We start from the raw sequence: 27,710 nt of genomic DNA, 5'->3' as shown, positions 1-27,710 counted from the left end.
AGTAACCCACATGGAATGACAGGTACAACTCTGGCCATCTTTCTGGGCGGACTAGCTGGATAATGCTGCTCTTCATCCGCTGTCATATACTTTGACATATTGTCTTGTGTGTACCTGAGAAACAGTGTCCATGTCTGCGTCTAGCGTATGCAATGGCACATGCAGATTAGCATTCTCATCCTTTATCCTCAACCTGTTTTGTGCCCAGCAGTTCCTACAATAAAAGTCTGCATGTTCAGGCCAATGTACCTACTTCTGGTGCCTGATGATTTTTCATGTGCATGTTTTGCCGTGTATGTACTAAACTGAGTGTATAAATTTACACAACCCCCCCCCCCCCACACACAAATTGGATGTGAATATTTTTTAGAGGAAACCCTTGCAGCAGATCAGTGGTGATCTTGCTATGTTTTGGCCAAGAATGATGAAAACCAGATGAGAAATAGACGAGAGAGTTGTCTTAGGTTCTTTTATTGGAGCCCTTCTGTTAAGAAAGTACAGTATGTTCAGATTTATTTACAACTGCAAATGCCCCCCCCCATCTGGATTAGGCACATTTTGTGTTCAAATTAGGGAACTTAGAGATTCTGGCTTCAGAGCACTGAAGAGATGAAGATAAATTCTGTAACTTTGTTTTCTTTATATATATATATATATATAAATAATTAAAGAACTTATATTGTAGTGGATCACTTAAATCTTCTATGCATTGTGAATGTTGTCCGTTTTTGTAAACCCAATTTTCCCTTGTTTATACATAACTGACCTGTTCTGTTTTATCAGCCTCGTTTTCTGTGAGCAGTAACGTGTCTAGTAAAATTACAGACGACTGGATTTGTGAGTTACGGAGCCTCAGAGGGCTCTGGTACATGACTGGGCTAATCCCGTTCCTCATTCCATGCTTCATAATCAGTTTAGAATTCTCTGCCATGGAGTTCCTGAAGGAGATTTTGCTGGAGCACCTACAGAAGGCCCTCACCGGTTTTATGGCCCTATAGTTGCAGGTGATATACCGGCTGAATGCTTCCCTGAAAGTCTTATTGAAGAGAGTGTATACCAAAGGGTTCACCCCAGAGGACACATAACCCACCCAAACAAATATCTCCATCAGCATCTGGATCACACTCTTGTCACAAGACTCGCACAGTACAGAGGCAACGTTGGTGATGAAGAACGGGCACCACATTAGCACAAACAGGAAAAAAACAATCCCCAAGACCTTGGAGGCCCTTTGCTCATTAGTGATTGTTTGCATGGACTTCTTCCCAAAAGTAGACAGTCTGCGGATTGGCAAATCTTCATGCGAGCTGACCAGAACTTTTTCCTTCCTGGAGCCATCCAACATGGCCACCTTCTCTGGTGATGAGCAGGGTGTCATATCTCGCTGGAAAACAGTGGACACAGTGGACCAGTTCAAGCGTTGAGGTGGTTTATTCTTTATGAGATAGGCCTTCTTGCGCAGTGTCTGAATAGTTAAGAAATAAATTACAACCATGATCCCAAAGGGGATGAAAAAGGCCGTCAAAGATCCATATGTGATGAAATCTTTAAACCTCTCAGGCCTCACGACACATGTCTTGTTGTTGTTCTCAAATATGTTAGATTCATCCTTGATGCCTTGGATAGGAATTGGAATAGCGATTCCTAGGCAGGAGCAGAGCAAAAAGCAAGATCAGTCATTGCCATTAGTTCTAACCTGTTGTTAAGTTCTACTCATATCATTTGAAATATATTGCACTCCCCTAGTGAAACACTTTTTTGAAATACTGTATACTCTAGCGCAGGGCTACCCAAGTCTGGTCCTCGAGATCTACTGGCAGGCAAGGTTTTCAGGATATCCACAATGAATATGCATGAGAGAGATTTGCCTGCACTGCCTTCTTGGTTTGCAAATCTCTCTCATGCATATTCATTGTGGATATCCTGAAAACCTGGCCTGCCAGTAGATCTTGAGGACCAGACTTGGGCGTAACTGAGACTATTAGAGTCAAACCAAGTATTGCATCATAGCATTTCTTGTCCTTCACTGCAGCAGCCACTGAAATGGACAAAGTGAAGGGAATAGTCTGAGTCCTAGTCAGGTTGCTGCTGCTACCTGTATAAATAAATAAAAAAAACCAACAGTAACCTAGAATTAGTAACAGTTAAAGGACCTATAGGCCCATCCAGTCTGCCCAGTTTTTCTGCTAAGGATATGTTCTAGTTGCCAGCTGTAGAAACTTGCTTGTTTGCAGGATCTCTGTTTGTGGGTGACAGGTCAAAAACGCGCAAGACAATCGCGCGCAGACAAATCAGCGCTAAGACAATTCAGCGCAAGACAACTAAGCGCCAAGACAATTCAGCGTAAAGGCGCTCAGTTGTCTTGCGCTCAGTTGTCTTGCGCTCAGTTGTCCCGCTCGTGCACATTTCGGTAAATAAGTTCCGCTCAATTGTCTTGCGCTCAAATGTCTCACGCTCGGTTGTCTTTGCGCTCACTTGTCTTAACGCTCAGTTGTCTTCCGCTCATTTGTCTTGCGCTCAGTTGTCTCGCGCCCAGTTGTCTGCACAATTTTGTCCGCGCGCGATTGTCTTGCGCGCAATTGTCTATGAACCCTGTTTGTGGTCTCATCTCTTTGATTTTCCACTGTCCTGAATAAATGATCATACTGGTTGCAATATTTAATGGTGCTGCAGTGTCTCCCCCCCCCCCTAAGAGCTCTGGAGTATGGGAATTGATGGGCAAAATGCAAGGCACAGATAGCCAGATCCTCGTTTGTGCAGTATGCACAATGCATTCAATATCTGTCATTCCTCCGTTCAGTCTCTTTTATCCTCAGCCTTTCCATGAGTCTTCGCCATGTCTGCGAGGTTGATGTGTCAAAATATTTTTGTTAACATAAGTATTCTATGGGCTTGAAAGCAGGGTTGGCACACGTCAGTGAACTTTCAGCCTTGTAAACCCATCCCCCCAAAGTTTCAGATGCCTGGGCCCCTCAAAGATTTTGATAATAAATCATCCCAAGATCACTTCTCCTTGAACTATCTTGTAAACTGTATAATTGGAGTTTTAAACTTTTAAACTTAGTTTCTTCCATATTTATGTACAGTGCTTTGTAAAAATCTTAACACCTATTTTTTCACATTCTTCTCTCTAGTCATTAATTCAAAATACATTGAAATTGTTTATTTCACAGATCTATGCAACGTACACTACACTCAGTGTGGAAGAACAGTTCTAGAAATTTTCAAAAAGTAATTAAGAATAAGAAAACAATCTTGATTACAGAGTGTGGAAAGGTTACAGGGTGTGGAAAGTCAAAATGTGGAAATAAGAGTCATGTATAGGAACCAGGTAAAAAGTGTGACCTGAAATCAGATGGCTGGACAAGTTGAAAACAATCAAGGGGGTGACGTTGGAGGACCTTACTGGACTAGCACAAAAATGATCTGTAATTCATCAAATCACTAAGAGTCGAACACGAGTCAATTGTACCTAACATTGGACAAATGTCTACAACTTTACAGAATAGTTCAATCTATTTCATTTTGACTTGAGATCACCAGTCTTCACGTGTTGCCACAAGTTTTCTCTTGAATTTAGGTTTGGGCTTTGGACAAAGCAACTTGAGAACATTCATTTTCTTCTTGCTGAGTGGCTCTGCTTTTGCTTAATGCTTAGGATTCTTGTCTTCCTGAAGGATAACTGCCTGGATTTTGCACTATCCATTTTTCCCTTGATCTTCGGAAGACTCCGTAGCTCTGCTTCAGTAAATCATCCCTACAACATAATGCCACTATCACCATGTTTGTGTCATGCTGTGCTTATCTCTTAGAACTTTTAGACCAAGAAGTTACTTAGAGCTAAACAGAACTTTCTCCCACATGTAAAGTATTTCCCAAGTGTTTCTTTTTTAATTCTACAAGGCTTTTTTTTATCAGAGCCTTCCCCCTTGCCTGCTTCTCATAGAGGCTATATTTGTGGAGTAATCTTTAACTTATTGAACAGTCTGTATTTTCCCTAGTGTCAGTCAGGATTCTGTAGTTGTGTGAGTTTTAAAAAGGGTTCCAGAGGTGATCCGGGAGATTATATACTGGTGAGTCTGACGGTGCTGGTAGAGACTATTATAAAGAACAAAATTACAGAGCATATATACTATAAAAGCAAGGATTTAGTCAAGGGAAATCTTGCCTCCCCAATCTACTGCATTTCTTTGAAGGGGTGAATGAACATGGTTGATATTGTGTATTTGGATTTTCAAAAGGCATTTGACAAAGTACCTCATGAAAGACTTCTGAGGAAATTAGAAAGTCACAGGATAAAAAGTAATGTCCTATTATGGATTAAGAACTGGTTGAAAGACAGAAAACAGAGAGTAGATTTAAATGGTCAGTATTCAGAATGGAGAAGGGTAAATAGTGGGGTTCTTTCCTATCAAAAACTGCAGGAGAGTAGGTTCTATTCAATCACATAATATATATACCGAAACTATTCTTTCAATTCTTATGTAGTCAAAAAACTTTGTCAAGTACCTTCGGCTATGTACTCTATACAAGGAGGAAAAAGGCCTCAGATGGAATCTTGCTGAAAGACTAGATAGGGTAAACACCTCATTGGATTGTAAAAAAAAACCTCCTTATGAGTGCTATTTATGCTCTCAATCTTTATATTAAAGTTGTTAGACACAGGCTTAAATGAGTGCACAGCTCAGCATTGCATGTTCCAATCATGAACAATGACTTCTAAAAAGGTTACAGCTACTTATCTTTTACAAGCTGCACCGGGAAATTTCAAACTGCTGTGTGCTTCTGCAGAGCTGTGTGAAGCGTCCAAAGTGCCTTCCTCCTCCTGACGGTGGTAACCAGCGTTTTGCTATTGGCTGCGTCAGGGAGCGGGAGCATCAGATGCATACATTCCATCTGGGCCAACTTGCAGCACTTAAGTAGCCATTCCTCCTTAGTAGGAGCAACGGAGCGTTTCCAATACTGTGCAATAAGACTCTTAGCACCTGCAAGTCCCATACGCACCAGTTTAGTCTGCCAGGGCCAGATCCTCTGATTATGGATACCTAACAAATAGGCTTGGGGCAAGATCTGAACTGGGTCCTGTACCCATTGAGTCAGAACTGTCGTCACCGAAAGCCAAAAGACCTTAAGTATCGGTCAATCCCACCATATATGATAAAATGATCCTGGACTCACCCCACACCTCCAGCATACATTAAGAACCTGAGGATACATGAGGTGCACCCGCTCTGGCGTCAAATACCATCTTGTTAAAATTTTATTAGCATTTTCCTGGACTAAAATGCAATGGGATGCCTTCTGTATCTCCGCAAAAATCCTGAGCCAGTCATCAGTCGTAAACCTCAACTGTAAGTCAGACTCCCAATTTGTCCTCGCAAATATTGATAGATAACTGAAATAGGATGAGGCACCCTTCTCAGCAAACCCCAGAGATTTTCCAAGTGTTCCACTTCCTGAAATTGCCCCCTCCCCCACCCTACTGAAATCATAAAATGGCGTAACTGCATATAACCAAAAAAATCATCCTTAAACCCCTCATCTCTAGTCGCCAACTCATCAAAAGTAGGAATTGTCCCACCTCTAAGCACATCCCGAAAAGTAAAATATCCCCTCTCCTCCCACTTATGAAAAGCTCCCCATGCCTGCCCTACCAAGAACTGCGGTTCACCCCGAATAGGTGCTAAAGTAGACATCCCCCTGCAGCGCTGATCACTATTATGCAGTTTCCCCCAAGTGTGCACTAAATGTCCAAAAAATGATTAGACACTCCCTGCAACCGTTCTACATCTGAATAGGAGGCCCACATCCAATGCTTCAACAAACAAGGCGGTACATAGCTTTGTTCAATTTGGACTCCCAGCTTCAACTCTGCTATGACCCAGTCTAATACTAAGCGAAGCTGCGCAGCCAGATAGTACTAGTGTAGGTTTGGGACAGCTCTACCACCCTCCTCCCAGGCTGCCCAAAGCACTTGTGCCCTATCCGTGGGGGTTTACACTGCCAAATAAACGGCTGAAACTCCATATGTAAAGCCTTCAGCACCCCCCCGGGGAACCGCAATGGGAAGAGTTTGGAATAGAAATAACAACCGCGGTAAGATATTCATTTTAATCGCAGCAATGTGTCCCCACCAGGAGAGCCATAATCCCCACCATTGCTGTAAGTCTGCTCTAACTAGTCGCACAATCTGAGCATAGTTATGCTCATACAACCGAGACAAATCCCTCGAAAGTTGTATGCCCAAATACCTAATACATTCCCGTGCTCTCTAAAATGGAAAGGCATCTACCAACCACTGCTCAACTTCATCCAGTATATCAGGGGTGTCCAATGTCGGTCCTCGAGGACCGCAGTCCAGTCGGGTTTTCAGGATTTCCCCAATGAATATGCATTGAAAGCAGTGCATGCAAATAGATCTCATGCATATTCATTGGGGAAATCCTGAAAACCCGACTGGACTGCGGCCCTCGAGGACCGACATTGGACACCCCTGCAGTATATAGACCCCCAAGAATTCAGACTTGGCCATATTGATGGTAAATCCTGAGACCTGAAACACCTCCATAAGCACTGGGAAAGAACTACATAGATCTCGGACATATAAATGAATTTCATCTGCAAACAGAGAAAGCTTATGTTCCCGTCCTCAGGGCAGCAACCTTATCTCTCATAAGTTTCTCTGACCCCACTTCTGCCTTGATGTATTTCTAAAATACTTCCAGACAAATTTGATTAACTTGATTAAGCTTTTTGTAATATCGCTATCTGTATACAGTCTTCCTCTGTAAACTGCTCTGAACTGTTTGTGGTATTGCGGTATAATATAAAAATAAAGTTATTATTACTCCGATATTGACTGAGTAAATGTAATATCAGATCATGCTAGGGAAGTAAAATTCATTGATGAGATCAAGGACTGCTTTATGGAGCAGATGGTTCAGAAACTGACAAGTGGTGAAGCAATTCTAGACCTAGTCCTTAGTGGAGTGCATGATTTGGTATAGTATTTAATGGTGCTGGGGCTACTTGATAACAGTGATCATAACATGATCAGATTTGATATAATCTCTGGAGTAAGTACACAAAGGAAATACAATACAATATAATTTAACTTTAAAAAAGGAGATTATGATAACATGAGGAAAATGGTAAAATAAACTTAGAAGAGTAGCTACAAAAGTCAAAAATTTATATCAAGCATGGATGATGTTCAAAAATTCCATTCTGGAAGCCCAGACCAGATATATTCCATGTAGTAAAAAAGGAAGAAGGAAGACCAAATGGCAGCCGGTGTGGTTAATGAATAAGGTGAAGGAAGCTATTAGAACTAAAAGAAAATCTTGAGAATAGAAGACAGATCCAACTGAAAATAGGAGGAAACAGCATAAAAAATGGCTAGTCAAATGCGCAGAGAGACCAAGAAAATAAGATTGCATTAGAGGCAAAAACACATAGTAAAAACTTTTTTAGGTATATTAGAAGCAAGAAGCTAGGAAAAGAATCAGTTGGACTGCTAGATGATTGAGGGGTAAAAGACAAAGCCATAGCTGAGAGATTAAATGAATTCTTTGCTTCATTCTTTACCAAAGAAGATGTGGGGGAGATATAGTACCAAAAATGGTATTCAGTGCTGATGAATCAGAAAAACTGAAACAAATCTCTATAACACTGGAAAATGTAATGGGGCAATTTGACTAACTGAAGAGTAGCAAATCACCTGGATCGGATGGTATATATACCAGAGTACTGATAGAATTGAAAAATGAACTTGTTAGTTATTTGTAATTTATCTTTAAATCCAGCATGGTACTAGAAGACTTGAGGGTGGCCAATAAAATGCCAATTTTTGAAAGAGGTTTCAGAGGTGATTCAGAAGATTATAGACCAATGAGTCTGACTTCATAATAATAATTTATTCTTATATACCGCCAGACCGGAAATGGTTCTAGGTGGTTCACAACAAATAGAGCTGAACATGCAGCAAAAAATACAATTCATAATAGAAATACATCAAATTGTAGAATATAAGAAATACATAATTATTTTAAAAGCAAAGAGTGCATTAGGATATAAACTTATCAAATAGTTGTGTCTTTAATAATTTTCTAAAATAGAAATAAGAAGAAGCTCATAGCATGGTTTTTCCAAACCAAACATTCTATTTTTAGCAGTCTGAAAAGAGAGGATTCTCTCAAGAAACCTCTTATAACGACATAATTTAAGGAAGGGTATGTAAACAAATGAACTCTATGTGTAGGCTTATTAGAATGGTTCAAAGAAAAATGAGGAACAAGGTACCCTGGTGACATGCCGAAAATGGATTTGTAACAAATGCATGTCAATTTAAACAAGACTCTGGCCTCAATCGGCAACCAGTGAAATTTCTGATAATAGGCAGGCAGGCAAAATGATAGAGCCTATTATAAAGAAAAAAATTACAGCTATCTATATCCTCTAACTTGATAGAACAAGGGCTTAATGTTCTCTTTTGGTGGTATCTTTATCCAGTCCACCTAGCTCTATTTGATGTCAATAAATCTCCGCTTTGCTGGAGAAAGTGCGGACAGCATAGTTAAACAGGGATCTCAAAGTCCCTCCTTGAGGGCCGCAATCCAGTCAGGTTTTCAGGATTTCCCCAATGAATATGCATTGAAAGCAGTGCATGCATATAGATCTCATGCATATTCATTGGGGAAATCCTGAAAACACAACTGGATTGCGGCCCTCAAGGAGGGACTTTGAGACCCCTGGCATAGTACATATTTTCACATGTGGTGGTCATGCCCTATTATTCAGACATTCTGGACATCTTGTTGTGGGATTTTCTCAGATTTCTTAAAGTGTTTTTACTGCAGTGGCAGCCCCCTGATTTACCAGACTCTCATTTAAGGTTCTGTAGCAAAACGTGGATAACGGCTGTTATGCCTGACCTCTAAACTGTGGCAAATTGTCTGCTAGTCGGCACAGTTATCTTGAGGCCTTTAAGAAACAATGGCAATCCTTGCAAAATGGTGTTCTGTGAACACTAGCAGATGGGTTTTAGCCAAAACTTATTTCAATGACCTGTAGTGCTGCTCCCTAGTTCTACTGCTCTGTCTGTGACCAACTTGCTTTGTTTGTTATGTAGGGACAGACTGGATGGGCCATTTGGCCTTTATCTGCCATCATGTTTCTAATAGGTTTACATTCTTTGGATGTTGAGGAGGGCAGGAGGGAAGATGAGTTTGGGTGGGTGGATGGTTGGTTGGACTCTACTGTAACTATATTCCACAGAATTTTCTGCTAAAGTTCAAATTTAAAAAAAAAAAAAGAACAAAATTGCAGAGCACATATATATAAGCATGGATTAATGAGACAAAGCCAAAATGGATTTATTCGAGAGAAATCTTGCCTCATCAAACTACCATATTTCTGTGAGGATAAAGGTGAGCCAGTTGATATTGTATATAGTAGAGAATGACATGGGGGCAAATTTTTCCCCATCCCTGTGGGAACTCATTATCCTGTCTAGTCCCTGTCCCATTCCTGCAAGCTCTGTCCTCAACTGCACAACCTTCAAACACTTTAAAATCATAAATGTATTTTTTTTCCTTTTTCCCCTTTTTTGGGGGGTTCTATGGGTCTCCTTTCTTCTTTGAGTGGGGAATTTATTCTGCTGCAGTGGGCTATCAGAGTCCAGGTCCACTGCAACATGGTTTATGTATCTGGGGTGTGGGGGGGCTGGGGGCTTGGGACTGTTGTTTTGCTCTGGGCTTATTTGTACTCGGTCCAGTGTGGATTGTATTGTGTTGTTTGTGTATTCTTATTGAAAATAAAAAAATTGTTTACACCTTAAAATCATAAGTGTTCGAGGCTTGTGCAGTTAAGGCAGAGCTTACAGGAATGGGACAAGGACAGTGACAAAACTCACAGGAGCAGGATGGAGAAATTGAGTTCCTGTGGGGATGGGGACAAATTTGTCCCCATGTCATTCATTCTCTAGTATAAGGGGCTGGCATTGGGGGGGGAGCCCCCCTGTGGACTGGCATGTGTTCACCCTATCCTCCCCTCTACTTTCCTTGTGCCATGGTCTGCCCAGGTGGAAACTAGAAGTTGTCTCACTGGGGACAGACTGCAGCAGAAGGAAAATGGGGAGGGGAGCCATGGGCGGCGCTTCAGAATTGCTTTCAAGGCTTGCAGTCATCTGCTGCAAAAATGGATTTGTCAACCAGACCAAAGGTGTGGGCAAAGTTGGGCTGGCACAGATAGAAGGGGAGGACATGCCGAGATGAGGAAGCCCCTGGACCAGTTGTTACTTTTTTTAAGTAGAGATGTGCAAGACTGGGTGTGGCAGGAAGTGAAGGGGAAGAAACAGAGGGGAGAGAGAGATGGTGGGTAATAGTCTGAAGGGAGAGAAGTTAGATGTGGGGTGATATGGAGGACATGGGAAAAAGATTGTTAGGAAGAAAAAGGAAAGGTTGTGGACCTGAGGGTGGTACAGAGATAGAGATATAGGATGGGATGGGAGGGGAGGGTAGTTGGAATGAGAAAGGGAGAGATGGTTAACCTGGGGATGGGAGAAATGTTAGGTCTGGGGGTGGAAAGGAGAGAGAGATGCAGCTTCTGTTGTTTCCCTCCATTACATTGTTCAACATCAAGGGGGAGGGAAGAAGAAGAACAACAGGAAAAAAGGAGCAAAATGTTGGGCCATGGGGAGAGATGAACCCATGGGAGGGCAGGAGGAAGAGAGGTGGGATAAGAAGATGCTGGAGGATGGAGAGAAAGATACAGGGAGATACAGCCTGATGAGTGGAGAGAGGGAGGGAGATCCATGTGGAAGAGGTCAAAAAGGAGATGAGAGCTCAGGGATAGAAATGTAACGAGCAATAGATAGAAATAAATAGTCGGGGAAAGGAGTGAGATGGGAAATGGCAGAGCTAGGGAAAATCCTTGTCCAGTAGCACCCCATCCTTGTTAGCCTGGAGTCACTTTCATCTTAGTTAAACATAAGTTCAGCCTTTCCACTGCCCAATAGTTATCGCTCTGTAATTGTATATAATCAGAATACATTAAATCACTACAAAAATAAGCAGCATTTGAATCAAGAATCAACTCTCGTTAAGTGCTTGTACACATCAGCCACAGTGCAAGCACATAAAGATGGAGCACAAGGAATTTGGGAAGTTATTCCCTAATTTAACTTACCTATTGAGATGAGCCATACTATAGCAATTTTGATGATGGTTTTGGCTCTGGAGTTGAATTGACTGGCTTGGATTGGTTTCTTTATGGCAATGTAGCGATCCAAGGAAATTGCACAAAGGTGCATGATGGAAGCTGTAGAAAAGAGGATGTCAAGAAATAACCAGATAGAGCAGAGACAATTGGGAAGAGGCCACACACTGTCTGAAAGAGAGAAAACAAAATGGGAAGTTATTCGTAGGGTTCTTCTGTTGCCTTTCCAGCTCCTCTTCCCTTGCGTTTGGAGAAAGCACTGCTCAAATGTCAGGTCATCACTTAAAGGTTCTTACATTTGATTATAGTAAGTTGTCAGGAAGGCTGTGGCATCTCTCATAGCTCTCCTAAGATAGTCTATATTTAAAACCAACCAAGCAAATCATTCTGAATTGCAACTTTTGTCTCTATCTTGCCAACCGTGTTGCAAATAATTAATTAGGGATTTACTGTCTTGCTATTGTGTGACTAAATAAGGTGTTGGTTTTCTTCATTTCAAAATGCCATTTCCTAATTAAGCTAGAACATCACAATGAATGCAACTATCATCCTGCTAGACCAATCCAGAAAATTGGGTTATTCTCCCCAACTAGCAGAGAACAAGATTGCCATACTGGGTCGGACCATAGGTCCATCTAGCCCAGTATCCTGTTTCTGATCCAGGTTCACAAGTACCTGGCAGAAAGGAGCAAGACCCCCATGGAAAAGCAGTAACTTCCCCAAGCCTACCCAATAACATTTTATGGACTTTTCTTCCAGAAATTGGTCCAAGCCTTTTTTAACCCCAGCTACATTGACTACTTTCACAACGTTTTATGGCAGTGAGTTCCAGAGCTTAACACTGCATTAAGAGAGAAAATATTTTCCCTGATCTGTTTTACGAGGGTCATTTCATAAATAATGCACACTATATTTTTTAATTTACATGGGGTTTTTTTTCCAAGTATTTCTTTACAGTCCTTCAATATAGTCTCCCTGCTTTGCAATGACCGAGTCTCGACGTCCGGGAAGCTTCATAATTACATCCAAGATACCGTTTTTGTTCAGTTGCCAAATGGCTCGGGTACTGGCGGAAAAAAGCTCTTCCAGAGATACAAAATGATGTTCAGTCATAGGTTGTTTCAACTTTGGAAAAAGGTCGAAGTCTGGTTGACTCATGTCTGGACTGTAGGGAGCATGAGATAACACCTCCCAACCGTATTTGTGTAGTTTTTCAATGACGAGTGGAGAGCTCCATCTTCCCCACGGCCAAAAAAGTTTTGACGAGCTCAATCAAAAGTCAAACAAATGATGATTTTTGCTTACGATCATGAAGGCTTCATCATTACAGACAAAGTTCCATGTGAAAGAAGTGTCACAGCAGTGTATTATTTTGACTTTTTGCAAAAAATGCACAGAAAAATGCATAAAACCTGACCTCAGTTGCTCTTGGCTGGGCCACTCATTCTTCACAAAAACGCTCGCCCGCACATAAGGAATGTCATCATTGAAAAACTACACAAATACGGCTGGGAGATGTTACCTCATACTCTCTACAGCCTAGACATGAGTCCACCAGACTTCGACCTTTTTCCAAAGTTGAAGCAACCTATGCATGGACATTGTTTTGCATCTCTGGAAGAGCTTTTTTTCCACCGGTTCCCAAGCCATTCGGCAACTGAACAAAAACGGTGTCTTGGATGGATTATGAAGCTTCCCAGACTCGGTCATTGCAAAGCAGGGAGTCTATATTGAAGGATTGTAAAGAAATACTTGGGGGAAAAAATAAAACATGTAAATTAAAAAAAATAGTGTGCATTATTTATGAAATGACCCTCGTATATATCCTACTTATTAACTTCATGGTGTGTCCTTTTGCTTGATCTTCCTGCAGCCTTCTCTTTTCCATGCTGAAGAGCCCTATCCTTTTTAACCTTTCCTCATATGGGAGCCATTCTACCCCTTAATCAAGTGATGTGGAGAGAGTGCAGCAGATATAGCAGATGTAGCTTCTGCAGAATGCAAAGATCCTTGGTGATTTTTCTCTTTCTCTGAACTGCATATTCCCTGGCAAGGATCCTCCAAATATTTCATGAGTCAGCAGTGTGAACGAGAATGAAACCTTCCCAAACTTTTCATAAATAAATTTATCGTCTTAACAAGCTTTTGGTTTTTGGTAATATGAAGATCATTTAGTTTAAGATACTGTATGTTTGCTATTTGCAGTGGTAAACTGAAAAGGATTATCACTATAGCAAGTTTTTGAAATGTTGTTTTTTATTTAGGAATACATTTTGAAAGATGCATTAAAAAAAATAATAAATTTTTCATGCTAAAAAAATTCCTGCTTGTGATAGTGATTAAACAAATACATTGATCTGAATAGTTTACCTAGGTTTAGACCATATTCACACAAAGAAATATATGAAAATTCAGAGAAATTGGAAGTGCTTAGAACTTGTATAAATATCTCCAGTTCATCTGTTTCAGCAAGAGGAACTGCCAGCACTGAAGGGTCTGATGCAAGAGGTAGTTGTCTCATCCTAGAAGCCCTATATAGAGTGTGAGCTTCCACCACAGGTTAGATTCTGCTGGATGACCTTTGGAAGGAATTGCCTGAGACTTGGAAGAGATCATTTACAAAAAAGTTGATCTCTGTAGCTTATGAAAGAATTTAGAGAGTTTGAGGCCTGGTTGCTGAGAGTGAGATCTTGCTCCATTTCATTCTTCTTTGGTTCACATTTTGGCTTTCCTGCGGGTGGTGCTCAAAAAAGACTTCTGGTTCTGTGAAGGTGCAGGTTGCAGCTCTAGCCTGTTTTCAGGGTTGCCTGGAAGGAACCTTCTGAAGTGCTTTCCTTCCTGAAGAGAGGAGTGCATGTTTGTCCTCCACTACATTCTGCTGTTCTCCCTCTCATCTTTCTCTTCCCCATGCATCTGTACCTCACTTCTTTCACTCCCTATGCCCCAAAATTCTCCTCTTCCATTCTCCATGTGCACCATCTCTCGTTCCCTCTTACTCACACTCCCATGCCCAACAATTCTCCCTTTCTATTTCCTCAGCATCCCCCCTCCCTCCTTCCAGCCTTTGTCCCATGTTCGTGCATCTCCCGTGACCCAAAACGCTCTATCCTTCATCCCAAATTCATGCCCTTCTCTCTCCCTTCCTTGGTCCAACGTGCACACCCTCCATCCCTCCTTTTCTGTGCTATAAGAAACACAAGCTTTAGGGCCTGGCTGAAACAGACAAGGAATATATAACATGGAAAGAATTCCATTGAAAATGTTCATCTGACTCATTTTTTGTTTCTTGTGTGTCTCATTTCTTTCATCTTCTTTTTCTTTGGGGTTGTTATTGTGTTTATGGCTGTATGTGGGAAGAGTGAGGTGACTGCTTGATATTGTTTAAGACAAGGAAGGTAAGCCGAAAAGCTGCAATAAGCCTTGCAGTAATAAGGTACAGAGACTTATGCAACAGTCTTGGAATTTCTTGTGCAGCACCTTTTTTTGTGAGGCTTTCTTAAACCTTCATATCTACTGAGTCTGCAGAAAAGCTTCATTAAATGGTGACATTTGAGCCATGAAAGAGCTTTTATCCCATTCCAGGGAACATTATGAGACTATAAAAACTGCATAGACTGACACTTCTAAGGCACAAAAAATGGGCTAGAAGTTGCCAAGATAACATTGGGAGAGTATTAATTTGAAAAGTCTTGGTGCCCAACATGTCATATGTGTCTGGCCCAGGATTCTAATCTGTTTGGGCTGTGCTAGTACTTGATCCTTTCTTTCTAGAGCAACTTGTATGATATAACAAAGAATACCACGTTTTGAGCAAAGTCTTCCGCCTCTCTTTGTACCTTTTGCTTGCTTGATGTTTTTTTTCCTAAGTGCAATAGGATTAGCTATGTTCAAGAGTTTTACCACCCAAGCAGTGGAATTGAATGTTAAATTAGAATCACGTCCTGTTGGTCTGACTTCAAGGTGATTCCTATTCAGTAGAGAGGGGAAGTAGGTGGTTCCAGGTTCACTTTTCCTCTCCCTACCAGCGGTCTGAATGAGCTTTCATGATAAACAAGAGAAGCTGGTTATAGAGAAACGTTGTCCTGGTTGATGTCTCCATACTTGGAGACTGGATCATTAATTTCAACAGTGCTAAGGTTTCAGAGGGAGCCAGCCCCTTTCCCCACCCTGTTGCACCCTAGGATGCTGGAGCATTTACTGTGTTGAGGACCCTGGCTCCTCCTGTCAGGCTGATGACATTCGTTTCTAATGGACTAGAGTTGGACAAGTAGAACTGAAGGTCAGCAGGTAACCTGTAGGCGAAACCTCTTTCTTGGACTAACTTTTTAATTTTGGGACTACTTCAGTCAAACAGGATGCATATAGTTGTATACTTTTATGCATGTCGGAGAAGTAAAGAGAGTTTATTTTTTTAGTCTCTGCCAAGCTATGAAGCGGTGCAACTCTTCTTGCTGACTTTCATGGCTGTGCTAAATGAAACCATTCTCTGGAATAAGTGAAATTTTAAACAACGCCGGCCCTGGGGGCCCGATTCGAGTGATTGACGAGTCTAGTATGATTCCATGCTGTCGGTGCTTGAAGAATAGAGTCCTCATCTTGGCCAGAACACAAGGCCTATTAGAAAGTGTGCAACATTCCAGTTGTTATGAAGAGGGTGTAACATTTCTTGTTAAGGACACATCTGGTTCTTAGTATTTGTCCATTTCTGTAGGCTTGATAATGCTGTTTCATCAGGTCTGGAGTTCAGCTCTTAACTAAAATCGAATGATTAGGAGGTTTTGCTCAGTTTTCATTCCGGCAAATGACATTTCAAAACATCTCTGAAGAGCATGTGTGCAGCCTTTAGTATTTTCCTGTTGGGGATCGCTTGGTCACTCAAGCTCTTGGACTTTCTCTTCATTTCATTGGAAAGCAAATGATGAAGAGCTTTGTACTGAACAAAGCAAAGCATATACACTTCTCCCTCCGTGTTCGCGGTTTCGATTATTCACAGTTTTTAGCTTGCTGGCTCCTCCCCCTAAATTACATCAGCTTGCATAGAGCAATCGCTGATTCCAAGTGTTTACAGAGAAAATCGGTGATTCCCAGCATTTTGTTCACCATGTTTTGCCTCTCCTTCAGAAACAGGCGAGGTCTCCCACCATGTTATTCGCAGTTTCACCATATTCACAATAGTTTTTAATAGAAAACAGCAAATAACATATAAAAAGTTATTCGTGGTTTTTCAGTATTTGTGGTTCTGTTAATCCCCTATCACAGCGAATATGGAGGGAGAAGTGTACTAGCAGTTTAGGATTGTTGGACTAATCTTTGCCTTAATCCAGAGAATTTGGATCACAGAGCCTGAAAGGAACTCTTGAAATAGTGGGAATGCAACATTTGCAAAATGTTGATTCTTTTCCTATGTAAATTTACTGTAATCCAGCAAAGGTCAGCTTCAGAACTGAGGGCTAGATGCACTAAACAGGATCAGTAAGTCCGCATGGGTCTGCTCCAGTCTGATTTTTGGCTGATTCTAAAAGAGCTATTGATGCACTAAAAATCTTGCATGCAAATGATTCATGCAGAGGTTCATCATAATCCATGTCTCTTCCATCCAATTGATCGCTGTGAGAGTGACTCTCACACGTGCGTAGAGCCGGTAGGGAAAGCCCTAAAGCAATGTTGTTAGTTCTAAACAGCAAAGTAAAAGCAGTGATAATAAAATACTATGCTTCCAAGGATGTAGGGTCAACCAGCATGAAAGAGTGGCAACAGGTAGATAAATATATTAAGAACGTAAGAACATAAGAATTGCCATACTGGGACAGATCGAAGGTCCACCAAGCTCAGTATCCAGTAGCCAACCCAGGTCCCAAGGAGTAAAACTGATTTTATGCTGCTTATTGCTTATCCTAGGAATAAGCAGTGGATTTCCTCAAGCCATCTTAATAATGGTCTATGGACTTCTCTTTTATGAAAGTAACAAAACCTTTTTTTAAACCCTGCTAAGCTAACTTCGATATAATTGAAGAGAGCTAGCAGGAGCTACATTGAGGGATTAGGAGCAATCTATATTTGTAAGATAGATTGCTGAGAGAGGGCAACTGGCAAGACTGGGAGAGACAAATGGCCCTGAAATGTCATTATCTTGTGTGGTATTATATAAGGAGTGGCCTAGTGGTTAGATGTTAGAGCTACAGCCTCAGCACCCTGAGGTTGTGGGTTCAAGCCCCATACAGGTCACTCAATCCTCCATTGCCCCAGGTACATTAGATAGATTGTGAGCCCACCAAAACAGAGGGACAATGATTGAGTACCTGAATGTAAACCACTTACACACTTAATAGGTAGGATATAAATAACTAAAATAATAAAAGACAAGGAAGTGTAGCAGCCATTGTGTCTGTTAGGAGTAGCTAGAACTGTCTGACTTGCTGCAAGGTGCCATGTAGTTGAATTTGAAATTTTATCTGTACAGGGCCTGGATACAGCTCTCTTTTCCATTGTGTTGCTATTACATCAGATAGAAACAATCCTTAACTTTAGTTATTTGCTGTAGATCTGTGAATAAGTCAGATTCCTGAATGGATAGTCAGTGCAGCAGAAATCATCTCCCTTTTGAATATTTTCCTATTAGTTTCATTAGTAATCAAGTCGAAGGAAAATCGGAAGGTGTTAACGATTAGCTCGGGTAAGTCTCTGAGATTAATATTGGCAATTGTAGTTACCGTACTCCCATATTGAGAATTCTTACACCCAGCTTTGCCTGTGCACTTCACTCCTGCCCTGTTGCACTGAGATCCCCCTCATTCCTGTCCTGCTGCATCCAGGGCCAAGATCCCCACATGGAACTCCACATCACTCCTGCCCTGCTCACCCTTAAGCAACCTTATTGATGGATCCTGAGTGCTATTCTTTGCTGTTCAGTAGTGGGGTCCTTCCACCTATCTTCTGCCTTGTTCTCAGCTCTAGAATGGTAGGCATCAGGGGTATAGCAAGCTTGGCAAAATGCCCAAGGCTGCCCAATTCTAGGAACCACCTGAAGTCTGCTCCTGCCTGCAGGTCTGATATTCTATCTTCCTCTCTCCCTCTTCTACCCGCACCTTGTCTCTAGCTTCTTCCCTTTGCTACTGCAATGGTAGAAGCAGTCCTGAAAACTTGTTAGTGGAAGGCGACAGAGGGTAGTGTTCAGTGGAGATCGCTCTGAGGAAAGGGATATTACCAGTGGTGTGCCTCAAGGTTCTGTTCTTGGGCCTGTTCTTTTAACATGTTTATAAATGATATTGCTGAAAGGCTGTTGGGTAAGATTTGCCTCTTTGCAGATGGTACCAAAATCTGCAATAGAGTAGATACCCAGGATGGGGTGAATAACATGAAAAAAGACCTGGTGAAGCTTGAAGAATGGTATGAAATTTGGCAGCTTAATTTTAATGCTAAGAAATGCAAGGTCATACATTTGGGCTGCAAAACCCCGAAGGAACTGTACAGTTTAGGGGGTGAAGAACTTATGTGCATGACTTGGGTATGATTGTATGTGATGATCTTAAGGTGGCCAAACAGGTTGAAAAGGTGACGGCGAAAGCTAGAAGGATGCTAGGGTTCATAGGGAAAGGTATGGCCAATAGGAAAAAGGAGATATTGATACCCCTGTATAAAACTTTGGTGGTGCAGCCTCAGCACCCTGAAGTTGTGGGTTCAAACCCATGCTGCTCCTTGTGGCCCTGGGCAAGTCATTTAATCCCCCATTGGCCCAGGTACATTAGATAGATTGTGAGAAACTGCTTGAGTACCTGAATAAATGCATGTAAACCTTTCTGAGCTCCCCTGGGAGAATGGTATAGAAAAAATTAAATAAATAAAAATACATTTAGAATATTGTCTACAATTCTGGTGGCTGCAGCTTCAAAAAGATATAAAAAGGATGGAGTCGGTCCAGAGGAAGGCTACTAAAATGATGCCTGGTCTTCATCACAAGGCGTATGGAGACAGACTTAAAGATCTCAGTCTGTATACTATGGAAGAAAGGCGGGAGAGGGGAGATACGATAGAGACGTTTAAATACCTACGTGAGGTAAATGCGCATGAGTCGAGTCTCTTATTTGAAAGGAAGCTCTGGAATGAGAGGGCTAAGGATGAAGTTAAGAGGTGATCGAAGGAAATCCTCTTTTACAGAAAGGGTGGTCGATGCCTGGAAGAGGTGGTGGAAACAGAGACGGTGTCTGAATTCAAGAAAGCCTGGGACAGGCATGTGGGATCTAAGTTTCCAAGTTTATTTACAGTTTGATATACTGGACAAATATCTGGATGGTTTACAATTGTTAAAATTGGAGTTTAAAAAAAGAGTAATAATAAAAAAAAAAGTAAAACAGGGTAAGATAAAGATGGGACAAAGATATGGAGAGAGGAAGAGATAATGGTTGCTGTGGATGGGCCATTTGGCCTTTATCTGCCTGGGATGGTTGGAATGGACATTTCTTTCGACTTGTTTTCTTGAGCAGTTGGGATATTGCTGTCCTTCACATTAGATGTACCTGGATGGGAGGGTGGGAGATCTTTGTTTGTATTCTGATAGCAAAGGGCAGTTTGTATATATGTATTGCAACGTATTGTTCTCCAGTTGTTTGGAAATTTTTCAATAAAATAAGGAAAAAAAAAAAGAACCAGTTTTATTGTTTTGGGCCAGTATTGTTCAGATAAGCAACTGTTCTCTTATCCTTTTAAATCCTCAATGTTGTGTAATGTAGTTCATTCTGTTTTTATATCAAGCGTGCTAAGAATCTGTTAGCAGTTCCCATGCAATGAATATTTCTATGAGCAGAATTTTTATTTTCCTTTTCTCCCGCTTTGTTTTTCCACTTTTGATTCAGCAGAAAAAAAAGTCTGGCAGCAAAATGAATCTTTGTGATTTACCTCAGGATTGTTTAGAAATTGGCTGTGCTAATCCTCCTTCCAGTTTAAGAAAGGGAAGTATAGAAGGTTTGAGTTTAAAAACTTGTGCCAAGTACTGGAATCATGTGCCAGTGAAATGGGATCCGAGAACTTAGCAGGGACTCTGGACTTCACGGCTTTGTGATGGAAAACTAAGTTAGGAGAATGAGAGTTGGTGAAAACAGTGATTTCTGGGGTGGATGCTCAGACCTGCAACTGTGTCTCTGGACTTGTTATGTTAGTCTTTCAAGCACATACAGTGGCTTCTTATGTAAAAGTGCCTGTCCTCTGTTGCAGACACAGTTTGTATGGCTCATCTCCAGCAAGCCCAAGAGCCTGGAGCTGTGCGGATACTAAAAGACTATGATGACGAGCAGGGCTTCCCTTGTGCACTCTTGCAGGATACTGAACTTTGTTTTCTCTAGGGTAGGAATTTTGGGGACCTGAAAGGCAGAAGGCACGGCATGATAGGCTGCCACATAAATCTCTCCATTTGCTCATGAGTTTTGGATTTTAAATGTGCATGAGTTGAGTCTCTTTCATTTGAAAGGAAACTCTGCAATGAGAGGGCATAGGTCCGATGAAGTTAAGAGGTGACAGGCTCCAGAGTAATCTGAGGAAATACTTTTTTATGAAAAGGGTGGTAGATACGTGGAAAAGTCTCCCAGAGATTGTGTCTGAATTCAAGAGGGCCTGGGATAGGCAAGTGGGATCTCTCAGAGAGAGAAAGAGATTACTGTGGATGGGCAGAGTAGATGGGCCATTTGGCCTTTATCTGCCGTCATGTTTCAGAATCTAGTGTGATAAAGGCCAGGGGTAATTTCAATAAAAATTTGAATAATTCTTCAAGGCAGAATTGATGACTGTTCATCTAGACCAGTGATTCCCAAACCCTGTCCTGGGGGACCCCCAGCCAGTCGGGTTTTCAAGATATCCCTAATGAATATGCATGAGAGAGATTTGCATATAATGGAAGCAACAGGTATGCAAATCTCTCTCATGCATATTCATTAGGGATATCTTGAAAACCCGACAGGCTGGGGGTCCCCCAGGACAGGGTTTGGGAACCACTGATCTAGACATTATTTCAATCTTTACTTTCTGAATCCCAAGATACAATATAAAGAACACAATCATTTTGTCTTTCTCGTATCAGGCATCTAATGTTACCAATAGCAGTTAGACCACAGTCTCATTAGAAGTTTCTTTCAAAAATCCTTAAAATCTTATTTATATGCATTAAAATGTGATAGTCCACCTTTCAAATTAAAATCACAGTGGTTTACAATTAAAAATAATTTGTATTGAATAAGTCTCAAATTTTTGCAACATTAGATGATGATTATTTCTAGGTTTCTTATTTGTTAAATTGCATTGGCCTTTATCAGCTGTTTAAGATAATGTAAAAGTGCACACGGTGCAGGAAGACCTGTTCTCTATGTGTAGGGATGTTCTGGGGCCAAGTTGCAATCCATATATGTTCTTTGCTGCCAGTTCTGCTGCTTTGCACCCATGTAGCATCTTAGAAGCGTTGCTTCCTTTGATTTCACATAGCTCAAGGACAAAGAGAAGCCGATTTTAACTCTTTATTTTATCAAGCTCTTCTAGCTAAAAACATATGGTCAGGCTATAGCTGTCACAAAACCTCTGTGGTAGCATTTAAGAACAACTTCATATGGAGATAATAATGAGAAAGAGTGACTTTTAGTTTTTGACTCATGAAAGAAGAGTTTCTGTGGAGGTCCTGAGTGTGTTCAGAGTCTCCCCTTGGTTAATGTGCCAGCAGAGTGCTTTAATATTCACCAGCACTGTTAGTATTGGTTTACCAGGAGTTGATATGGCTAAAGTCGGTGCAACAGGCCGAGATCTCAGGTGATGGACATGTCCCTGTCACTGCTCTCAGGTCCCTCCTGTCTGCTGGCAGCTCTGTAGCTCTCTCTTTCTTGTAAAATTCCCACTTGAGCAGCATCTCTTTCCTTTTCACTCCTTAGCTGCTGGGAACGTTTCTGAGAGCTGTTTGGAAATGAACAAAATCAGCAGTTTTGGATCTAAACATCTTGAAATTCATTTGTTAAAGTAAAAGGATTATTCTTCAGTGGACCGGACAGGGAAAATAGGAGATAGGTCCACTGATGGATGCCGAGAAGGTGAAGAATGGGTTTCTATTGAGAAGCAACAGAAGGAAATGTATTGGTTTGGAAATGTGTTTAGTAAGAGGAGCCACCACCGTCTATGTACACTTTGCTTCTTTTACATTCTTGCTCAATGTGGAATATATTACTATTGGTGGCCAATAAAAATTCTTGAAATACTTTACCCTTGCTTACCAGAGGTTGCTTGGTAGTCTCTGCACTAGTGCTGCCCAGTTCAAGGAAATTTTTTTTCAATTTGATTCAGCCTATTGAATCTTTTTATTTTTTTTTTTTGATTCGATTCACTTTTCCCACCTAATGGAGTGGGTTTGTTTTTTGTTTTGTTTGTGTGTTTTTTTAAACATCCTAGCAGGTTTATTTTCACCTTTTCACCCATCCCACACCCCTTTGCTCACTCCAACTCCACGCCGAGGTTGTGATGTAAACAAAATAAATAAAATAGTCCTGGCTCACGCTCTGGCAGGCCACACATTTCAAATCTGACATATTGTAATCACAAAATAGAAAATAAAATTATTTTTTTCTAACGTCCACTGCCATATCCAACATTTGTTTCTTTCCCACTGTCTACCCTCTCTCTCTCCCCCTGCCAAACCTCCCCTCCATTATCATATGCAACATTTCTTTCTCTCTCCTCTACCCTGTGTCCAACATTTCTCCCTCTATCTTCTCCCCACCTCCCCTCACTTCACCCCTTTCTACCTCTTTGTTTCATTTTATTTATTTTCTATCCTGTTCTCCCCAGGACACTCAGAATGGTTTACATGAATTTGTTCAGGCACTCAAGCATTTTTCCCCCGTCTGTCCGGATGGCATTTGAGGCAATGGGGGATTAAGTGATTTGCCCAGGGTCATAAGGAGCAGCATGGGTTTGAACCCACAACCTCAGGGTGCTGAGACTGTAGCTTTAACCACTGCGCCACACACTCGTTCCCTTCCCCTCCTCCACCCCAACAATTCTTCCTCTCTCGCCCCATGTGTAGCATCTTTCCTCCTCCTCCCATCCATCTCCCCTGTGCAGCAGCTTTCCATTCATTCCTCCCTCCCATCTCCTTATGCAGTAGTTTTCCATCCCTTCCTCCCATCCCCCTATGCAGCAGTACCCCCCCAACACTTCCACCTTGAGACCTGACATACTTCTGTGTCTCCCAATGCAGCGGCAACGCTGTGAACAGGCTGATTGTGGCCTGCCCTGCCCTGCCAGGGCTTCCCTTTTCCACGTCATCAATGACGTCACTGATGACATGGCAGGCTGCGAGCAGCCCGTTCAGAGTGCTGCCTCTGACTAACCACCACTGCTGCTGCTTTAGGAGGCCTGGAGATATGAGAGATCCCACTGGGGTGGGTGGGAGTCGGGGATGGGGTAGGTAGTTCACTGAATCTGTGATCGATACGAATTGATTCACCAAAGTGAATGGGTGAATTGATTCGAATCTGCACTGGTGGTGGATAAAAGGAAATGTCTGCTGTAGGTCTGTCTCTCTGTTATAGAGACCTGGAAACCCCCTTCCCCTCACAGTTTTCACTTTTATATTATGTTCTTTCCATCCTAGATTATGTAGGCAGGTCACCTACCATTTGTATAATTTTGGTTTTAGTGTTGGTCTTCATCTGCAGTCTTTTTATTTATAAAGTTTTATTTCATTAAAAAAATTCCAACATGTTCCTGGGCTGCTGCTAAGTAGACACATTTGCTGCCAAAATGCAGCTTTCTGCTTTCAAAGGAAAGTATTTTAGTCTGGGCAGCTGGACTGGAAGATTAAAGGCCACAGTGACAGAAAGCTGCCTAGCGGGCTGAACCAGGAGCAGCGGACTAATTGACCGAGTGAGATAGTTATTGACTCTCATGATTCTGACGGAATCTTTAACAGTGGGACCTGATGGTCTGGGGGTCACGTCTTGTACTTCTGAATAATAAGGCACAGTTGATCCGATTGCCTGCCAGGTTTTGGAAGTTTATGGTTTCTAATTATATAGTTGCGAGTTCTATAAAAGATCCTCATTTTTTTCTCCTAAACTAAAAACTGCTCAAGGTTCTCTAGATCTACAGTTGCTGGGTTGAGAAATGGGGATAAGGTGACAGCAGATTTTTAGGAGAAAATTCTTTTCATTGTGAACATACGTGTTTGTATGACATCTGCAATGACCATCAAAGAAGAATGAGGTTTCAGCGGAAATGTTTTGGCAGGACACAACTGACCAAGTGTATCTGACACCCTTGGCGAGCCCTTCAACTGTGCTCCTGCTCACGACCACCCCCCTCCCTGACAGTTATCCAGCATCTCTTCCCTCCCCCACCTAACAAAGGGGTCCCTTCTTCTCCTACCTCCAATTGGTGCGGTGCTAGGCCTTTGAACAGTATGTGCATACTCCTGGCCTCCTGGTCCCACTTCCTGTCAGAAGAGAAGGGAGCAGGAGGCCTTGAGCTCGTAAAGACACTCAAAGGCAGTTCACTGCTATGCCAATTCTATGCTGTTGCCCTTGAAGTTTGCCATCCTAAGTGGATAGGCTAACCCTTGAATTGTTCTCCAGAACAAACGCGCATGCTAAATTCATAGGCTTTCAAAAGATCCAAATATTCCAATTTGATTGGATCATAAAAACAGGACATCCTATCCTTTGAGAATCCATGCGAAAAATCATCCAGCATTGCACAAAATAGACTTTTCTGTGGAGCTGGATGGTTCCGAATCTTTGAAGAGCCACAAACTGTGTTATAAAAAAAAAAAATCTTTTTTTTTTCTTTTTTTGTTCTCTCGCTCTCCTGTCATTTCCTATTAGTCTTGTGTGGTTTTATTCTGTCAATTTATTATTATTTTAAACCGCTCTGCTATTGTCTAAGGAAGAGCAATATATTAAATACATTTAAATCATAAACCATGTGGCTATTGTTTCTGGAGTACAAGGCTTTTGCTGTGTTGGGGACTGTTTGATCACTTGGGCAACAGCCATTATACTATCAAATGTCTTGGTTCTCCTTTGGGTTGTGGTCGTTCAGGCCTCCTACAACCCAAGAAGATTTTTGAAAGTGATTGTGTTAAAGGAAACTTTATTTCACAAAAACAGGAAAATGCTGTGAGTTGGAAGCCTCAGATTATAAGAGTAAAGTCAGGTGCAGGCTATTACTTACTGAAGAGGATGGTGAGGAGTGCAATGGGCATCACGAAAAGTCCCACCAGAAGGTCGGCCACTGCCAGTGACATCAAGAAGTAGTTGGTAGCGTTCTGTAGCTTTTTCTCTAGGGATACTGCCAGGATAACGAGGATGTTGCCCCCAATGGTGGGAATTATCACCATCAGAATCAGCAGTGCTGCCCATTTTTTCTCAGTCATGTTGGGCTCATTAGCTGTGGACAAGTGACCTGGCATTGTGGTTCTCTGTATGACCGATTCTGACAAATTGCCTTGCTGAGACATAGTGAGGTCTTTTCACTTCTCTTGGTTGCTCTGTAATTCCAAATACTGCCCACTAGCATGGTCAGTAGGTAAACAGATCATTGGCTTTTCCAAATGCACAGGTATTTCCTTGCTATAGTACTGTGGCTCTCTCTGACGCTCTACAGTCCTTACCCATCAAGGCACTCTGGCTGCAGGAGTCCCTCAGTCGTTCTCTGAGGAGGAGTCGGCTTTCAGAGGGATTTGCCGATGAAATCCGACAGCTTGGGAAGTCCCTGGTATGGTATCTTGCTTTCTTTGCCTAGTGGCTTCTCTCTACAAATGGAAATAGGCTTATTGCATAACATTTAGATTTAAGAAAGTGAAGGTCTGTTTTTCAGTGCGGGAACACCATCTGCACTCATTCTCTCCCCTTCCCCTATAAATACGTAAAACAATGGTGTCTTCAGTATTCCTGAGCTGGAATACTATTTGACATTCAGATTTCATTGGAAATGGTTGTACCTCTAGGACCTCACTTTTCTTAAAACTGCTTTAGAGGAAACTTTTCAGAAGATTTACATGATTAAGAGGAACAGACCTACATCAAAAAACAGGGCAGATTAAGAGAAAGTATCTGTAAAGCAGGTGTCATGAATCTCCCCACGCCCTGGAGATCAATCGGAGAAAGGTTTTGAGACCAGTTCTAAAGTTTTGTAAGGGATGCTCTAAATGCAAATTTGGAGGGACTTGCCACATAAAGGTCCTGAAACTGGGAGCTGCCCCAGATGGTATTTGGATGAGCGGCTGCTTAAGCTGATGAAATCCTTAGATGAATTTGTGAAGCCCTGCTTATTAAAGAAAATGTATCTTCTTTGACACCTTAGCCCTAAGAACATAAGAATTGCCATCGTGCCCAGCTCACGCGGCAGCCCCCAGGTCAAAGACCAGCCCTGTAGGCAGTGTCTATCGAAGTATGGCCTGAGAACCAGGGGAACTGGGTCCAGTTCCCACTGCAGCTTCTTTCTGACTCTTGACAAATCACTTAACCTTCCATTACCCCACTTTGTAACTACAGAAATCTCATCCCCCTGAGTGTGAGATCAGCTATATAACAAAATACCTTACCTTGGTAATATGTCAGTAGATTCCACTCAAGCCCAGGAGTTTTCTGTGTGAGGGAGAAGAGAAGGACATTGGGCTTACGTAGTCAGAGGAGAAGTTTTACTCTCTCTTCCATCACGATTCAGGCTTCAAGAGCAACATTTTTCTAAGCCGACTGCTTTTAATGGTTTCTTCATGCTGTCCTGTGTTTGAGTGTCTACAGAAAGATCATAAGATATTTTTTTTCCATCTTTTTACTTCTAGCCATAAGAGGTTAATTGCCAGCTTTTTATAATACTCTTTCTCTCTGTAAGCAGTCCGTCCCTGTTGTCCCTGTGTGACTGCATGAATTCTCAGTCTTTGCACTGTGTAATCGCTGTGCGCTGAGCTGCCGAACTTAATGCTGTTCTCCTTCCTCACACACTGACTCATTCCAGTGCATCCAGCACAAGGAAACAAATGGGTGTCTTAGAGCTGGAGGCAAGCCAGCAAGGTTATTTCCTTTGGTATCCTTTGCTGCTAAAGACTTCCAGTACAGACTCCCTCCCAGGCATCTCTGGGTCTGTGGTGTACTTCCAGAGTAGAACCGTATGCTATTCTCTTTGGAAAGGTAGTAGCTTTCTCCCTTCACTGATGCTCCTTGTGAATGTGGGTAATCTACTTTACCTTTCATATTCTCATATGCCCACTTCTGCTCTAAAAGCCCTTTGGGGAACGGATTACAGTACCTAAATTCTTACAGAGAAACTGCAAGTCACCTTGAGAGTCATTTGGAAAGGTAAGCTAAGAATCTGAACATTTTTCAAGAACAGAATGAAGTTCAGGACACTTAGATCCGAAATGAGCGAGGGGCATGAGTCTTTGCAGGACATCTGTTTTAGCCCTAGAACGTGGCTAAAATCCAGGTCTCTGTCTCTTCCCGCTCTCTTCTTTGTAGCAATAAATAAAATGA

At 41.8% G+C, this 27,710-nt stretch overlaps 2 protein-coding genes across 4 annotated transcripts in view; one reads left to right on the top strand and one right to left on the bottom strand.

Annotated features, from left to right (window-relative positions):
• PSMD1 (proteasome 26S subunit, non-ATPase 1) overlaps positions 1 to 27,710 on the top strand; it is a 182,112-nt gene that overhangs the window by 72,509 nt on the left and 81,893 nt on the right. The gene's annotated exons all lie outside the window — the stretch shown is intronic.
• Positions 45 to 27,166, bottom strand: HTR2B (5-hydroxytryptamine receptor 2B). Of its 3 annotated transcripts, none has more exons than XM_033958254.1 (4): positions 26,783 to 27,166; positions 25,411 to 25,990; positions 11,188 to 11,388; positions 45 to 1,644 (listed from the first exon to the last, which is right to left on the bottom strand). In XM_033958254.1, the coding sequence occupies exons 2-4, from the start codon at positions 25,694 to 25,696 to the stop codon at positions 752 to 754; spliced, it is 1,380 nt and encodes a 459-aa protein (XP_033814145.1). In that variant the 5' UTR covers positions 25,697 to 25,990; positions 26,783 to 27,166; the 3' UTR covers positions 45 to 751. The 3 variants fall into 3 exon arrangements, with proteins under 3 accessions (XP_033814145.1, XP_033814146.1, XP_033814147.1); XM_033958255.1 differs by having other exon boundaries at positions 11,188 to 11,319; XM_033958256.1 differs by lacking the exon at positions 25,411 to 25,990.

The sequence above is a fragment of the Geotrypetes seraphini genome, chromosome 9 (assembly GCF_902459505.1).
Source record: "Geotrypetes seraphini chromosome 9, aGeoSer1.1, whole genome shotgun sequence".
NCBI classification, from domain to species: Eukaryota; Metazoa; Chordata; class Amphibia; order Gymnophiona; family Dermophiidae; genus Geotrypetes; species Geotrypetes seraphini.
This window is presented reverse-complemented; position numbering and strand designations above follow the sequence as displayed.

Bases quoted from the DNA above. Each gene is read 5' to 3' on its own strand.
- HTR2B (XM_033958254.1), bottom strand. From the start codon at position 25,696: ATGTCTCAGCAAGGCAATTTGTCAGAATCGGTCATACAGAGAACCACA. The intron at 11,389-25,410 runs GTAAGTAATAGC...TCTCTCTTTCAG, and splicing joins ACTCCTCACCATCCTCTTCA to ACAGTGTGTGGCCTCTTCCC. The intron at 1,645-11,187 runs GTAAGTTAAATT...GCTCCTGCCTAG, and splicing joins AGTATGGCTCATCTCAATAG to GAATCGCTATTCCAATTCCT.